Below are 16228 nucleotides of genomic sequence, written 5' to 3' on the forward strand. Positions count from 1 at the left end.
GAAAAAACAGCAAACTTCCTCATGGAATTTAATGGATAATTTTTAAAAAATATTTTAGATATTAGAAGTGAGCTAAGTAGATGAGAAAATAGCTTAAGTCTTACATTTCAATACTGTATTTAAAGTAAACTTAAAAGCAAAAGGTCTTAAGAGACTAGTCAACAGAATTATTAATGCACTATAAGCTTAAAAAAGTTAACACTTCTGCTGCGAGTCCACAGCAGGCTTATTAATTCATTCCTATCCTTCCCTGGTTATAGAAAGACCAACCCCAGCAGATTACAATTAGTAAATAAACCACCAACTCTAGGTATGTCTTTCAAGGTTCAGTTGATTCAGTATATGTCATTTTACAGAGCTTTTCCTGACCACACTAAGACAGATGGCTGTTTCCTTTGCTATGCCCACAACACAGTTCTTTGTACATGCTCCTATTATAACATACACCAACCAGCATATTTGTATAATTTCTCCCATACAGGACTGAGGTCCAGAGGTCAAAGGCCATCTTATTCATGTTTGTATCCTTAATGCCAAGCAAGCTACTAGGCACAAAGTAAGCAGAGGATGTTTACTGAATGGATGATTCCCTTTCTCAAATGGATGATTTCCACATTTCATTTGTTTCACATTCCCTAAGGCTCTATCTAGCCCTCATCATGATCAATTTTCTCACCAGATATAATGACTTCTTCACTTTTCAAACAAAGCTGATTCCTACAGCTTTCTCTCCCACCTGTATTCTTTCTTTAGCTTCAGACTTATATTCCCCAAAAGTTCCCAGGACATCGCCACTTTCACATCCCAATACTACCTAAAATTGCAGTCCGAACCTACCTTTTTTTCAATCCTTTCAAACCTCTTCCCTCTCAAACCGGCTTTTCCCCTAGAGCTTACTATTTCTACGAATGTCACCACTATGTTCTCAGTCATGCCCTGCACCTGTGATTTGATCCTTTCTTGTGAATTGTCTGTATTGAGGTTACTGCAGGGTCCCCTATTTCTACCTTCCATATTCACTTTCACGACCACTATTCTAACTCAGGCACTTGCCTCCCATCACGCCTCCCATCACCTGGAACGTTATATATATGTCTGCTAGCTGATCTCCCTGCCTGCAGTCTTGTCTTCTATGAGTCGCCAATTAGTTTAAAATCTACCATCATAACCTCTATTTCCAGAGATTTTAATTTAACAGATTCAGAGAAGTGCTTGAAATTGTCCTTCTCAGTCAGCACTTCAGGAGAGTCTAATGGTCCAGGCATCACATTTTGAAAAGCACATCTCCAAAGACAGCTGCCAAATCTTTAGGCTTTCTAAACAAGATATTCATTTATTCTACAAATACTTACTGAACACCTACTATGTATGCCATTAGGTATGCAATAACATGTAAGAAAATCTTTGCCCATTACCTACACCCCCTTTCATGTGTGTGCTTCCTAATACCATGAATTTCCTCTTTCATAGTACTTATCATAGGACAATTACTTATGTAAGATTCCTTCACTAGAAGCTAAGTAAGTGAAACAGAGAATACTTCCTAGGAGCAGAGAGATGAGTCAAGATCTGAAAGATGAGTGTCAGTTAGCTAGGCAAAAGCTTAAAAAGTAAGCACTAGGCAGTGGTAACAATATGTAAAGAGCCACAGAGCATAGTAGTTCCAAAAAAACAAAATTCAGTATCACTGAACTGAGAGTGTGTAAGAAGGAAATTATGGCAAGATGAGGCAAGCATTAATGAGAGAACAAATTATAAAGGACCTTGTAGATCATATTAAAGAGTCTGCATTTTATCATGAGGGCAAAAGGAGGTAATCATAGGTTTGAAGCAGGAAGTAGCATGATTAAATTTACATTTGCTTTCTCTGTTCAACAACTTATCAAATAAATTTAATTTCTTTAGCCCGGCATTCAATGTCTGCCACCGATCTGCTTTTTTTTTTTTTAAGCCTCAAGTTGTTTACTAGTCCTTTTCAAACACACAACACTCCAGTCTGAATTACTTGATATTAACTTCACAAACTACATATTCTTCCTCATGTTTTTCCTATGCCTAGAACATGCCCACTCTACTCCATCTTCAAATTTCTGAATCTCACTTACTCTTCAAGGTTTAATTGAGTTGAATTATTCCCTTAACTGCCCTCAATACGACTTATGCTTCCTTTCTTAATTCTCATTATATGTTTTTTACTTTTCTTCTGACATGTACCACACTCAATCTTAAACTATACATAATCTGTATACTGTTAGCTCCTCTTACTAGAGAGTAATACTCCAAAGAAAGAGTTTGTTACTTAAATCAAGCAAGTGATAAATATATAATCTTCTTATATGATAAGTTGCAAACACCTGGCATACAGGCCAGAGAAAGTGCTACCAAATCAAAAGACATTATAGCTATTGTTAAAAAAAAAAACACCTCTGTCCTCTGTGACAGCCTGCAAAAATATAGTTTAGTTCAACATCAAAACAAGCCCTAGGTTTTTCTGTATAGGAAAGATATAATTTAGCAAGTCTCAGGGGGCAGGATATATTAATCAAAGGAAGGACAAAAAGGAACATTTATCAAGGACTTACATTATTTTATTTAATCTAAACCTAGGTAGTATTTTAATCATTTCCATTTTTCAGGTGAGGAAAGTGTGGCCAGAGAGATTGGTCTGACCAACCTGATATAGTTAACAACAGAGTTGGGATTTTTAGCACAGGTTTGTCTGAATTACTGGGGTCATATTTTCCCTAGTCAACTACATCACATAACTTACCTGAATCCAATCTGAATTTATGTAATTCTTTTAAAGGAGATTGGTACAGTGGCAGAGTTAGACTTTGCTCTTTGAATATTACAGGAGTTGAAGCCAACTGATGATAAGGTTTCCTTTGTGGTGTTTTAAATGGGTTTGTTTCATAACTGTTGATTTTATATTCTGATTCTTCTGAAGGTTCAGAATTGCAGGGTGGAGCTTCTGAAGAAAGTTCTTCAAACCAATTAAGGCTTATAGGTCCTAAATCTGTAAGGAAAATAAAAATCGTGACACAATAAAACCCATGAGCCAGTGAAGATTATGATACAGAAAAGGATGCTTGAAATTTTGACTGTGAATTACATTTAAGGCATACTAATTAACACATTATTAACTGGAGGATTTTTGCAGAAGCTAACACCAGTGATTTGTTATACAAGTAAATACTGAAGCTTCCCTGGTCAGTAACCTTTGTGTTAACAAAGATGTATTAATACTTATTTGGTCAATAATGAGTTCAACAAGTTCACTAGTCTGTTCTTTTATGAATCTGTAGTAAGGTATAAGAGAAATTTTTTACAATACAAGATTACTAGCTATATCAGCTCTTCTAAAGTTTTCTTTTATATTCGCAATTGAAAAATAAAAATCATCCACAATAAGAATGCAACCCACAGATACAACACTACATAAATGGCTGTGACAAATCTATAGGTACACAAGACATAGACTCACAAATCAAGTGGAATAGATTCCCTGTTAGAGAGGAGAACAAAATTTCTCTTGTGTTCTATACTTTAAGTGGTGGTTCTCAAAATGTGGCCTGTGGACCACTTGTGGGTAGGTTCCCCAAGACCCTTTCAAGGGGTCCATAAGGTGAAAGCTGTTTTCATATTACACATCATTTGCCTTTTTCCCATTGTTGACATTTACAGCAGTGGTGGGTAAAACAGGTGACAGCTTAGCCTGATCATGGCAGTGGCCACAAATTGTACTAGGAGTTACTATATTTTTCATCACCATGAACTTGTTACAAAAAATCAAAAAAACAAGTTTAACTTAAAGTGTCCTTAGTGACAAAATGGAAAGCACACATAAAGCATTTCTGCATACTGAAGTACAATAGTTATTTGGAAAAAGCACTCATGTGATGAGTTGTCGGTTGAATTAGCACTTTTCATGGAAAGCCATTTTTGCTAGAAAGAATGACTAAGTTATTCTGAGTTGGGTATTTGGTGGACATTTTCTTGAAAATGAATGAAGTGAGCCTGTTACTGCAGGGAAAACAACAGTTTGCTGCCAAAGATAACATGTGAGTTTTCAAATGAGAATTAGAACTTTGTTCTCTGTGAGCTTGACATCTTCCCAACCTGAAGAGACTTTTCTGATGAGATCAGTGAAGTAACCAATGTGACTTTTTAATACCGTCTGATGGAATTTGTCAATATTTGGAATATTTGTGTAATGCAGAACATCAATATTTTTCAAATAATCAAACCATGGATGATGTCACAACATGGGTAAAAGATTTATTCATGAGCAAGAAAGACTAACTGAATTTAATGTAAAAAGAGTACAAAAAATTCATTACATGGTTTCAGATTCCACATTGCAACTTTTAAGAAACTCCCACTTAAGTATGGTATAACACCAAAGAAAACTACCCACAATAAAGTGAAAACAGTTAAAAATACTCCTTTTTCTAACTACACTTTCTGTGTAAGGTATGGTTTTCTTCATATACTTCTATCAAAACAACATATTGTAAAGAATTAAATGCAGAAATGAGCATGAGAATCCAGCTATCTTCTATTGAGTCAGACAGTAAAGAGAACAGCAAAATTTTAAAATAATGTCACTCCTCACATTTTTCTTGTAAAAGTTATTTTTCATAAACATATTATTCATGTTAATATGCAATGAGTTTATCTTTGCTATTATCTTAATATTTTTAAAAGTTCTTAGTTTTAATTTCTAATATGGTAACCTACATAAACAAAAGCTCTTAGTCCTCAATCATTTTAGGAGTGTAAGGAGAACTGAGACCAAAAAGTTGGACAACTTCTGCTATTATGTTACTAATGCTTCTGATTTGCTAGAAAGTCTCCGCTTTAGAAACAGTTCTACTCATCAAGGGGCCAGTTTCCTCTTTATCCACCACAGGTTCTACACCGATCATTTGGTTAACTGTAAATGATTACTTTTCTGATTTATGACTTCATAAAGCACAGTTTATGGTGTAAACAAAAACGTGAAGCACTGGATTCTTTTCAACAAGCATGCATAATTACACATTTTTTCTGAAAACATTTTTCTTTATGTAAACGATCAATTTACATATTGATCATATAAAAAAAAATCTGTCAATACCTGCTTTGTTGCATCGCGTCTTAAAAATGTCAAAAAAAGTTGGCCTCTCTTTGCATCCAATCGGCATTTTTATCTACACTATTACTCCAAAGTTTGGTGAGTCTGCAAAAGAGAACACCAAAATACACTTCACATGGGCGCAGTTCTTGCTAAGTGATTCTGAGGTAAAACCGGAAGCGGTAAACCTGCCTGAAGCTACATTGTTTATTCTAGGACAAAAATCGAACTCACCGCGGGGAAGTAAGTATTCTGTATTTGTGCTGTCCAATAGAGCAGCCATTAGCCACATGACCCATCTCAACTGTGGCAAGTCTGCTCAAGAACAGAATATTTAACTATTACTTAATCTTCATTAACTAGTCACGTGTGGCCAGTGGCTGCGCAGTTAGCAGAGGGCTATTAGATAAACACCGGGTGACAATTCCCAATCAGTAAATTTTCGTTAACACAGCAACTACCTGGGGACTAAGCGATGAGGCAGATACAATGTGCCACAGGCTATGAAACATTTTACAAAACAGCAATATTCCGGTAAAGTAACTTCATCGTGATTCCAATGAAGGAAATTTCAGCCTGGGACATGTGGGACGAGCGGCGCCCGAAGCTGGGCCACGGCGTCCCCGGGAAGGGGCGGGGCTGGAGCCTCCGGCCGAGGAGCGGGTCCCTTCTCCCTGTCGGTGCGGGGCGGACAGGGACCAGCGAGGGCAGGAGGCTCGGCTCCCACCCGAGCACCGGAGGCGCTCCCCGCCGCCTGAGACCGCGGAAGGCTGCCCATCTCCACCCCTGCCAACACTAACCGCCTTCAGAGGTGAAGCTGGTTTTTTTTTTTTTTGGCCAGAGGAGGCTGACAAAACGCGCCGGCACTCAGATAAGAAATCGGGTCCCACGGGTTCCTTCGCGGAGACCCACCGCCCCAGACAGCAAACTTCAGCAGCCCCACCTCCGCCCACCGGGTTTCAGATTCTCGCGCCAAAAGCCCGCGCTCGGGATATGTCACGCGATGACGCCATGACGCAGCACGCAGTGTATACGCCCACCGGAAGTCAAACTCTGGCCGCGCCGTCAGTGCTGCCGCTTGTGGCGAGGGCTAAACGTTGCGTCAGTCCGGAGTCGCTCAAGAAAGAGCCGGGATGCTCGTTCTCTTCTTCCGAGCCTTCAGAGTACCAAGCCGCGCTGTTTGGAGGGACCACGCCCCATGTATACGCCCTGCCTCCCCCTCCTCCGCTCCGTCTCTCGTTTGGATGGCCGCCCCCACCCCCGACGCGGCCTGCGGTCTGTGAAAAGTCTTTGTTCTCTACTAAGAGGGCGTTGCCTAAAGTGGGCAGACGTTAGAAAAACCCCACAGTGGTCAGTCTGTGTGGATGACTTCTTGCCCAACGGAGAGCTCCCTATAGAGTGGAAGGGGCTGAGATTTGAAGCCGCAGGACATTGGTTATAGAATGCGTGTTGCTGTTGGGCAGCAGAATTTCAAAAACCTTTGAGACTCCCGGCTTGGCAAGTTGTTAAGCCTATCTCAAGTCTCTTGTAGTTTTAGATATTACTTCCTTCTGCAGGCTTCCGTAGTATCCTTGACGTATCCTTGACGCTCCTAGGGTGCTAAGCACCTGTTTTGTGCCTGACATGCTCTGAAACTGCCCTGGAAGACAGCAGTCTCATTCACAGAGTATGGGCTATGGCTAGCACAAGGCTTAATTCAGGTTTATTGTAGGACCTAGAAAGCCAACTGGATTCTGAAGGTGATAGTGGCCTTGCTTTTATCCAAAGGCTCCTGACCAATGAACAGTGAAAGCAAATTTGAATTCGAAAAAGGGTGCCGTTTACTTGGTACCTGAGGTGTCATTTTAATTTGATCATAATCCTTGGCTGTAGACACCTTTTCAATACACGTAGACACAAAAGCTTATGATCATCTAGGTCTAAATAGCACAGATAGCCAGACCTGTGATCTTTAGCCAATAACAGCTACCTCTTAATGAGCATCTGTGAGTTATTCTTTATGCTCTGTAAGTAATATCACATTTAACCTTATGGTAATCTTATAAATTTTTTGGAGTTGTCAGATGGGGAAACTGAATCATCCAGTTGCTTTATAAGTAATATCACATTTAACCTTACAATAATCTTATAAAATTTTTAATATTGTCAGATGGGGAAACTGAACCATCCAGTTGAGTAAGTTGTCTAGTAAACAAGGCCCAGGTGGACAGAGGAGCCTGGCAGGCTACTGTCCATGGGGTCGCAAAGAGTGGGACACTACTGAAGCGATTTAGCGTGCAGCACGGCAAGTTTCACTTAAAGTCTTTTACTTAAGATACTTAACTATCCTGTGATTAAGTCTGCATTTAACCTCTAAGAACAGTTTGCTTCTTTTCTGCTTTTGGGGAGAATTCTCACTAGAGTGGACTAATGAGAACGGTTGACATGTTATACAACCCTCTGAAATGTAATTTTTCACTAAATACACTGCCCCCCTACCCCCATAACTATGCTCCTTGCTGCTGCAGAACCAGGTTTTTTACATTTATGCATTCTGCTATAATACTGTCTTCTTTATTCTCACTATAATAGTGCAGCAGCTCAAATTTTGCTGCTTGTATTCAATCTTTTTTATTTTTAAAACACAATCTCTGAAATTGTTAAGTCACTATAGGAATAAATTGGAGCTTCCCGGGTAGCTCAAATAGTGAAGAATCTGCCTGCAGTGCAGGAGACCTGGGTTCGATCCATGGGTTGGGAAGAAGGGCATGCAACCCACTCCAGTATTCTTGCCTGGAGAATCCCATGGACAGAGGGGCCTGGTGGGTTGCAGTTCATAGGATCACCAAGTCGATTCAGATGACTGAATTGACTAAGCATGCATAGGAATAAATTAGAATTGCATTAAAGCATGTGTGTGAATAAGAAGTTAAATGAAAAACAGCTTTGAAAAAAAAAGATTCAAAAGCAGTGGATTGAAGACAGAGATTCCAATTATGGATCAGGTGGCAATTAGGCCTCTCTAGGTAGGGATATTGCCTTCCCTCCTCCAATTTGCGTAATAGGCAGCAGCACTCGTCAGAATCTGAAATAAATGGAGAAGCTCTGGAAGAACGTGAACCAACGTGACCTGGAGAAAAAGGGGGTGGATGAAGGTGGAAGACAAAACAAGGACTGAAACTGCCTCGGGATATTGTGCTGAGCCTGGGCGCCAGGTGGTCGGATGGAGCGCATCTTCTGTGTTCCCTACAGCTTGTACCCGGGCTATGGGAACATGCTGCGTTTGGGCCAGTCTGGACCCTCTGAGCACAGACAACCTCACTGGAGTCAAAGCAACGTTCCCCCCACTTTTCTGGCCAGGCCCAGGCTGCTGATGCCCTCCAATGCCTCCGACTACTGCGTGGACCCTTACAAGAGAGCCCAGCTCATGGCCGTTTTCTCCCATATGAACCCCGGCCTGAGCCTGCGGCTGCGCAAGGCCAACACCAAGGATGTGGGCGTGCAGGTGAGCCCCCGGGTGGGCAAGTCCGTGCAGTGCTCTCTGGGGCCTCGCACCCTGGACAGCCTCTCCTCCTGGGCCAGCGCAGGCCCCAGGGCACCCGCGTCCGCCTGGGGCGTCTCTTCACCAGTGCCCGGCCACTGGGGCCAGGTGCTACTGCGGAAGGCGCCCTCGGGTCCTCCGGTGGCTGGCCAGCCGCCCCCGCCACTACCACCACCAAGGTCAGAAGAGGATCCTCTCGAGGACCTCCAGCCGCGTGAGGAGTTGGCGGAGGAAGACTTCTCGAGTCCTCGGGAGAGGAAGAGCAAGGCGGCCCCGGTAGACTCCAGCCAGCCGCCTGGGAGGCCTAACTTCCAGGTGAGCTTTCTCTCCCCTCGCCTTAGCCTTCTTTTTTACCCCCACCATTTCTGGCACCATGAGAGCAGAATCTTGCACTTCCTCCCTTTATTTGATAAAGGAGAGAGGAAGTTCTGAAAACATGTATTTTACATGTCTTGTGTGGATTTTTAAAATTTATTGATTGGACTGCTTTGGGTCTGACTGGCGGCACGCGGGATCGTTCCTTGCCGCGCGCCTGCATTTCTCTAGTTGCGACTCGTGCTCCAGAGCCCCTGGCTCAGTAGTTTAGAATGTGGGCTTCTTAGTTTCCCACTAGGGGTTCAACCCGCCTCCCAGTATTGGAAAGCAAATTCTTAACCACTGGACCACTAGGGAAGTCCCTGTGCTTTTGCTTTGTTTCTTTAGCTTTTTGGTACAATGAGGAGCCAACTTTAAGCCTGTGAAACCTCTAAAGTTTGGGAACCATAGCTGTTGCAAATGAGGCAAAAGAGGGGTTTTGGGTTTGTGAAGTGTGTGATCAGATCTTCATTTTGTGCAGCTGGTGCTCATGTCCTTGGGGAAAACAGATTGGAAAAGCCTGAGAGAAGCTAGAGTCCCAGAGTCGTCAGTCCTTGACAGCTGAGTTCATCTACTGACCTTGAGAATAGCTATGAGTGAGGTTAAGGAGGCTTCCTGTTTTTTACTTATACAAAACCACAAGGATAACAGGATCTGGCTTTTTATCCTTCTCCCCCCTTCGCCCCTCAGGGCTTCTCTTGTGGCTCACTTGGTAAAGAATCTACCCGCAATGCGGGAGACCTGGGTTCAATCCCTGGGTTGGGAAGATCCCCTGGAAAAGGGAAAGGCTACCCACTCCAGTATTCTGGTCTGGAGAATTCCATGGACTGTATATAGCCCATGGGGTCGCAAAGAGTTGGACATGACTGAGTGACTTCTCACTCACTTTTGACCCCTCAAGATAGTAAAGGACTTTTCCTCCGTATTTGCAGTTTTTAGAACCCAAATATGGCTATTTTCACTGTAAAGATTGTAAGACCAGATGGGAGAGTGCTTATGTGTGGTGCATTTCTGGAACTAATAAGGTAAGTTGAAAGTGAGTGGGATATGGGAGAAGAATGGGGCGGGCATGGATGTTAAATGGAGGAAGACTGTGTGTCCTAATGGGACGTGACTATAATGCAGCCTTATTGCCAAGGACGTAGTAGGTGCTAAGCAAAGGTTTGGACTGAACGAAATTGGGCTGTCCACAAGAGCTTGAGTTCCTGAACCACATCCTGGTGTTACATTTGGTTTGGTAGTTGCGTTGGACAAAATGTTACCTTACTTAGATGAACTCTTGACCTTGTATACATTGGGACTTGTTATAATTTTTTTTTAATTGGGGTATATTAATAGTTGCCTTACAGTGTTGTTAGCTTCTGCTGTACAACCAAGTTAATCAGATATATGTATACATATATCCTCTCCCTCCTGGACCTCCCTCCTATCTCACCCCCAATCTGGCCCATCTAGGTCACTACAGAGCACTGAACTGAGTTCCTTGTGAAATACAACCTGTATAATCATTTTTCAGTTGGTGTATTGTAACAAATTTGGGCTTTAGCTCTAGAAAATTTCCATTGTCTGTCCACAAGGTGGGGCAGTGAGAGAAATAATTTATTGTGAAGGTTAACCTTGAGAGACTGACTCACTTAGGCTCCATGCCTTAATTTGAATTAGTTCTCAACATATTAAGTTTGGGAAAGATTTCACATTCTGCATTTTTAGGTTTTCCTGAACAAACTCTGGTCTTTAAACACCCTCACTTCTGTGTGAGGAGCAGTAGACTGGGACTGAGTAGCTTCTGTCTCCCTTCACTCTGCACTTGCCCTTCATTTTGCAACAGCCTACACCTAGTCTCTCTGATTAACTCTACAAGCATTTGAGTTTGAGGCCCCTATGCTGTTGCATTTTAGACAACCACTTTTCTGACTTAAGGAGTATAGAGGAATAGAGCAAGGAGGTATGCTGAGATGTGAATGAAAAGTTTTTTTTTTTTTTTCTCTTTTGCACTAGCCATTTACTAGATCCTGGAGGTGAAAGATATTTTAACTTAAATTACTTTCCTTTTCTTGCTAGAATAAAAACAGTGGGTTTAATTCAAACACTCATGATTTTAGAATACAAAGAACAAGACATAGAACTCATCCTGAAGAAATTGATTCTGATAGGAATGATGCAGACAAGATGAGATTGCTGATCTATGCGTTGGCACTGGTGACATGGAAGTGGTATAAAAATAATACAGAAGGGGGGCGATTAACTCTGTCAGAGGGAAGGCATCTTGTTGTCAAAGTATGATTTTAAAGGTTTATAAATTGAAGTGAGAATGCACAAAGCCTAGAAACATGTGCATTGGTGTATAACTATAAGTAATTTGAATTTCAAATGGAGAAATACTGAAAAAATTAGAAACAGACAAATAGATCCGGACAAAAGGAGGTCAAATGTTGTGTCTGTGCAATGAATAAAATTATAATAGCTGCTTCTTACTGAAGAATTTTACTGTAGTGCTTTATGTACATTACTGGGTAGTTGTCAAAACTATAGAAAAAGGGAATGGCATTGTCTCGATTTTACAGGTAAAATGAGATTCGAAAAATAAGAAAAAGTGACTGATAGCACCACAAGAGCTTAAGACCTCAGCATAGAGATTGGGCAAAAGCAAGCTGCAAGGTGAAGGAATGGATTACTTAAGAACTGGGAGCCTAGGGTACACATAAACCTCTGTAAAAGGCAAATTTCTCTTTAGGTTTATTTCAAACAACTCTGTTGCAAATGCCAAAAGAGTTTTAACCCTTATCGAGTGGAAGCAATCCAGTGCCAGGTAAGCAAACTATTTCTATTGTGTCCATAATGTTTTCATTATTAAGCATGAAGATTCTGTGGCAAAATGTTAGGATTTGCTAGATGTGGATATTTGTGTAGGAATGTTCAGTTTGCTATTTGTTTGAATTTTTGTAATATTTTAGAAAATAAAGCATAAATTCTAGTCTTTTTGCTGGGAAGGAGGAGATTTAAGTTGCCTTATGTGGTTTGTTTACGTATGTGGTATGTGTGTTTTTCCTCCAACACCTTGTGAATAGTTCGCATGTAACTTAATAGGTAACCTTTTCTAAGCTCTTGGTAGTGGTGGTCATATCTGACTCTTTGCAACTCCATGGCGTGTAGCCCACCAGGCTCCTCTGTCCATGGAGTTTCCCAGGCAAGAATACTGGAGTGGGTTGCCATTTTCTCCTGCATATTAAGCTATGTGCCAAACTTGGAGCCAAGTGCTTCTCATATCTCCTGTAACCTAACCTTTGAAGTAGGTGTTATTCCCATGATACAGAACAAAAACCTAACGTTCAGTAAGAAAATAAGTTGCCCAAAGTTAGACAGATACTAAGTATTAGAGTTGTAATCAGATTCCATGGTGTCTCCAAAGTCTGGATGTCACAGAATTCGATGAGCTCTTAAACAGCTTGCAGGAGATGGCTCTTTTAAGCTTTTCAGAAAAGTGTGACATCGTTGATTTTCATAATCAAGAATTTTTACCTAAATCTTTCACTTAAAAATATTTTTATACTACTTAGAAGTAATTTAAAAAATTAGTCTAATATTTTTAAACTATTATCTTTAGTTTTTCTAGTCTGACATTCTCAGTTTATTATAATTACTTTGGATTTAAATATATCTTCTTACTATTATACTCCTTTTACTTACTGTGTTCACTTGAGTTTTTTTTTTTTTTTAAATCACTCTCCCTTATCTTGGCAGTTATTCATTCTTTAGTGTTCTTCAAGGTTCATCTTACAGTATGCTTAAGCAATTTATGTAGATGTTGATCTTATCATTCCTTGACAATGCAGTGACCTTAGAACATGCTAATCCCTTATCTCTTCATCCTAACTTCTTTGCTGTTATTGTTGTATATTATTTTTAAACTTCAAAAGACATTATTTTTGTAGTCTAATTAGTTTTAACTGCATATTTACTCTTTCTGCTGCTTTTAGATCCTTTTTGTATCTGGGACCACTTTCTTTTGACCTGAATACCTCATTTTAATATTTCCTGTAATGCACGTCTGAAGGTGACACATTTTGTTTTGTCTGGATAGCTTTTTTAAAGGTTATTTTGCTGAGTGTAAAGTTTTTAGGTTGGTGCATTGGAGAAGAAAATGGCAACCCACTCCAGTGTTCTTGCCTGGAGAATCCCAGGGACGGGGGAGCCTGGTGGGCTGCTGTCCATGGGGTCACACAGAGTCGGACACGACTGAAGCGACTTAGCAGCAGCAGCAGTAGTTTCTTTCTCCCCCTTAAGGATCTGACCTTGATTGTTTCTGTCAAGTGGCTGCTCGTCTCACTGCAGCTCCTTTGAAGTAATATCTCATTTTTTTCATCTTAAGTCTGTTAGCTTCTAAGATATTTCTCTCTGCTTTGATTTTTAGAAGTTTTATAATTCTATGCCTAATTGTGGTTTCTTTGTATTTACCTGCTTACAGTTTCACAAGTCTGTAACTTGGAGACTTCTATCATGTTTGGAAAATTATCAGTCATTGTCATTTAAAATATTACTTCCATCTCCATTCTCTTTTCTTCCAATTACTTATATTAGAACTGTCACCATATCCCTTAAATCTTTTATGCTCTTTTCTGTGTTTCCTATGCTTTTTTTTTTTCTTTTAAATTTTTTTATTAGTTGGAGGCTAATTACTTCACAACATTTCAGTGGGTTTTGTCATACATTGATATGAATTAGCCATAGATTTACACTTATTCCCCATCCCGATCCCCCCTCCCACCTCCCTCTCCACCCGATTCCTCTGGGTCTTCCCAGTGTACCAGCCCCAAGCACTTGTCTCATGCATCCCACCTGGGCTGGTGATCTGTTTCACCATAGATAGTATACATGCTGTTCTTTTGAAACATCCCACCCTCACCTTCTCCCACAGAGTTCAAAAGTCTGTTCTGTATTTCTGTGTCTCTTTTTCTGTTTTGCATATAGGGTTATCGTTACCATCTTTCTAAATTCCATATATATGTGTTAGTATGCTGTAATGTTCTTTATCTTTCTGGCTTACTTCACTCTGTATAAGGGGCTCCAGTTTCATCCATCTCATTAGGACTGGTTCAAATGAATTCTTTTTGACGGCTGAGTAATATTCCATGGTGTATATGTACCACAGCTTCCTTATCCATTCATCTGCTGATGGGCATCTAGGTTGCTTCCATGTCCTGGCTATTATAAAGAGTGCTGCGATGAACATTGGGGTGCACGTGTCTCTTTCAGATCTGGTTTCCTCAGTGTGTATGCCCAGAAGTGGTATTGCTGGGTCATATGGCAGTTCTATTTCCAGTTTTTTAAGGAATCTCCACACTGTTCTCCATAGTGGCTGTACTAGTTTGCATTCCCACCAACAGTGTAAGAGGGTTCCCTTTTCTCCACACCCTCTCCAGCATTTATTGCTTGTAGACTTTTGGATAGCAGCCATCCTGACTGGTGTGTAATGGTACCTCATTGTGGTTTTGATTTGCATTTCTCTAATAATGAGTGATGTTGAGCACCTTTTCATGTGTTTGTTAGCCATCTGTATGTCTTCTTTGGAGAAATGGTTTCCTATGCTTTTGTCTCCTTCCTGCAGTTTGGGTATCATCTACTAAACCATCTTTCATTTCTCTCGTTTTGCCTTCTGCTTTTTCCAGTACAACTACCTATTTAGTTATAGATTCCCCTTACTGCATTTTTCAGTACCAGAATTTTTATGTCTTTATAAGTGTCCATTTCTCTGCTGGAAATACCAGCCTAATTTCTTTGAGCATATTAAGCGTCATTTTCTTAAAATCTGTACCAGAAAACCCCATTAACTTAATCTTCTGTGGTTCTGTTGCTATCCTCTTCACATTCCTTGGTTTTCAAGGAATTGTTGTTCTGTCTCCTTAGAAACTTGGTTACTTTTGAGTGCTATATATTGTATGTGAAAAATTATAGTGATAATTTGAGGCCAGAATAGTATCTTTTCACAGAAGACTTGTTTGCTTATGTTAGGCAGATGAAGATACTAGCAATTTCTGATTACTATTTGCCAGTTATAATTGAGCTGTTTTGAAGTTGGGCTTCAGCATCTGTGAAGGCTGATGAATTTTTGTTTCATTCTTACTTTAGGGTGTAGCCTTTCAGGGTCCCAGCACAAAACCTGAATTGTTAACCAGTGCTCTCCCATTGTGACATATTTAAGATTCTTCAGCCTCATCAGCTTGTGAAGCTCATTTTCAGCTTCCTGTTGTCTTAAAAATTTACCTGTTACAGAATTGCGTTTGAAGAGAAGATAGTCCCAAATATCAGGCTCATCTCTCTTTCTGGGTTTCCTTCTCTGGGATACTTTGGTAATTCTCCAGTGCCTTCAAGTAGTTCTTATTTTTAATTAGTATCTTTGCTCAGCTTGTCTAGTTGTCAGAACTACCTAACCTACCCTTACCAAAACCAGAATCCTACCTTTAGAGTAAGTCCTGATTTTTTAAATTACAATTTTTTTCATTGAGCTTTTTATTCCTTATAAAGGTGATGTGAATACTAAATGGACTTATATAAAGTGCTTAGAGCAGTACGTAGAGTAGACACTATGTGAGTATGTCACTGTTAGAATTTTCTTAAGGATGCATACTCATCAGCCAGAGGGTGGAAGGTATAAGTGTAATATATCCAACATTTGATAAACCATATAGACTCATTTGGAAAATAAAAATGCCTGTTTTCACAATATAAAAGGTAAAGCTTGACTTACTCTTTTTGGCTATGGACATATACAGAAAATAGATCAGTGATCATACATTTTCAAAGATTAACAGGATTGGGAAGGTGGACCAGGGCAGTATACCATTCTCCTTGGTGTGTGATTTTTTTTTTTTCTTAATATCAGAAGATAGAATGGGATAATGGTTAAAAACACTTCAAATTTCAGCAAAGATTAGCCATGTCTGAAAGGAAAACATTTAGCTTCCTCTAGAACAGGGGTCCCCAACGTTCAGGACCTCATGCCTGATGATATGAGGTGGAGCCGATGTAATAATAATAGAAATAAAGTGTACAATAAATGTAATGTGTTTGAATCATCCCCAACCCACCCCCCATCCCCAGGCCATGAAAAAATTGTCTAAGAAGCTGGTCCCTGGTACCAAAAAGGTTGGGCTGCTGCCTAGAACACCCCTCCCTCCTGTCTTAACCAAAAATACTCCAGATATTCTGAAATGTTTGCTAGTAGGTAAAATACTACCAGG

The 16228-nt window shown here is 40.3% G+C and overlaps 2 protein-coding genes across 12 annotated transcripts in view; one reads left to right on the forward strand and one right to left on the reverse strand.

The window, feature by feature from the left end:
• The window catches only part of BRCA2 (BRCA2 DNA repair associated), a 51553-nt gene extending 45259 nt beyond the window's left edge, over positions 1-6294 (reverse strand). For 2 of the 4 annotated variants that reach the window (XM_043892038.1, XM_043892035.1), the window contains exons 1-3: positions 5917-6074; positions 5120-5221; positions 2771-3016 (exon numbers count right to left, since the gene is read on the reverse strand). In XM_043892038.1, coding sequence (XP_043747973.1) covers positions 2771-3016; positions 5120-5186 — 313 coding nt within the window. In that variant the 5' untranslated portion in view covers positions 5187-5221; positions 5917-6074. The other 2 variants (XM_043892037.1, XM_043892036.1) reach the window with 2 other exon arrangements.
• Positions 6295-7873: 1579 nt separating this feature from the next.
• ZAR1L (zygote arrest 1 like) overlaps positions 7874-16228 on the forward strand; it is an 82317-nt gene continuing 73962 nt past the window's right edge. For 5 of the 8 annotated variants that reach the window (XR_006338898.1, XM_043892047.1, XM_043892048.1 and 2 more), the window contains exons 1-3: positions 7874-8951; positions 9923-10015; positions 11725-11799. Coding sequence is in view for 6 of the 8 variants with exons in the window: in XM_043892047.1 (XP_043747982.1) it covers positions 8319-8951; positions 9923-10015; positions 11725-11799 (801 nt within the window). In the remaining 2 variants the exon portion in view is untranslated. The remainder of the gene's footprint in view (positions 8952-9922; positions 10016-11724; positions 11800-16228) is intronic. The other 3 variants (XM_043892052.1, XM_043892051.1, XR_006338899.1) reach the window with 2 other exon arrangements.

This window comes from Cervus elaphus, chromosome 30 (genome assembly GCF_910594005.1).
Source record: "Cervus elaphus chromosome 30, mCerEla1.1, whole genome shotgun sequence".
NCBI classification, from domain to species: Eukaryota; Metazoa; Chordata; class Mammalia; order Artiodactyla; family Cervidae; genus Cervus; species Cervus elaphus.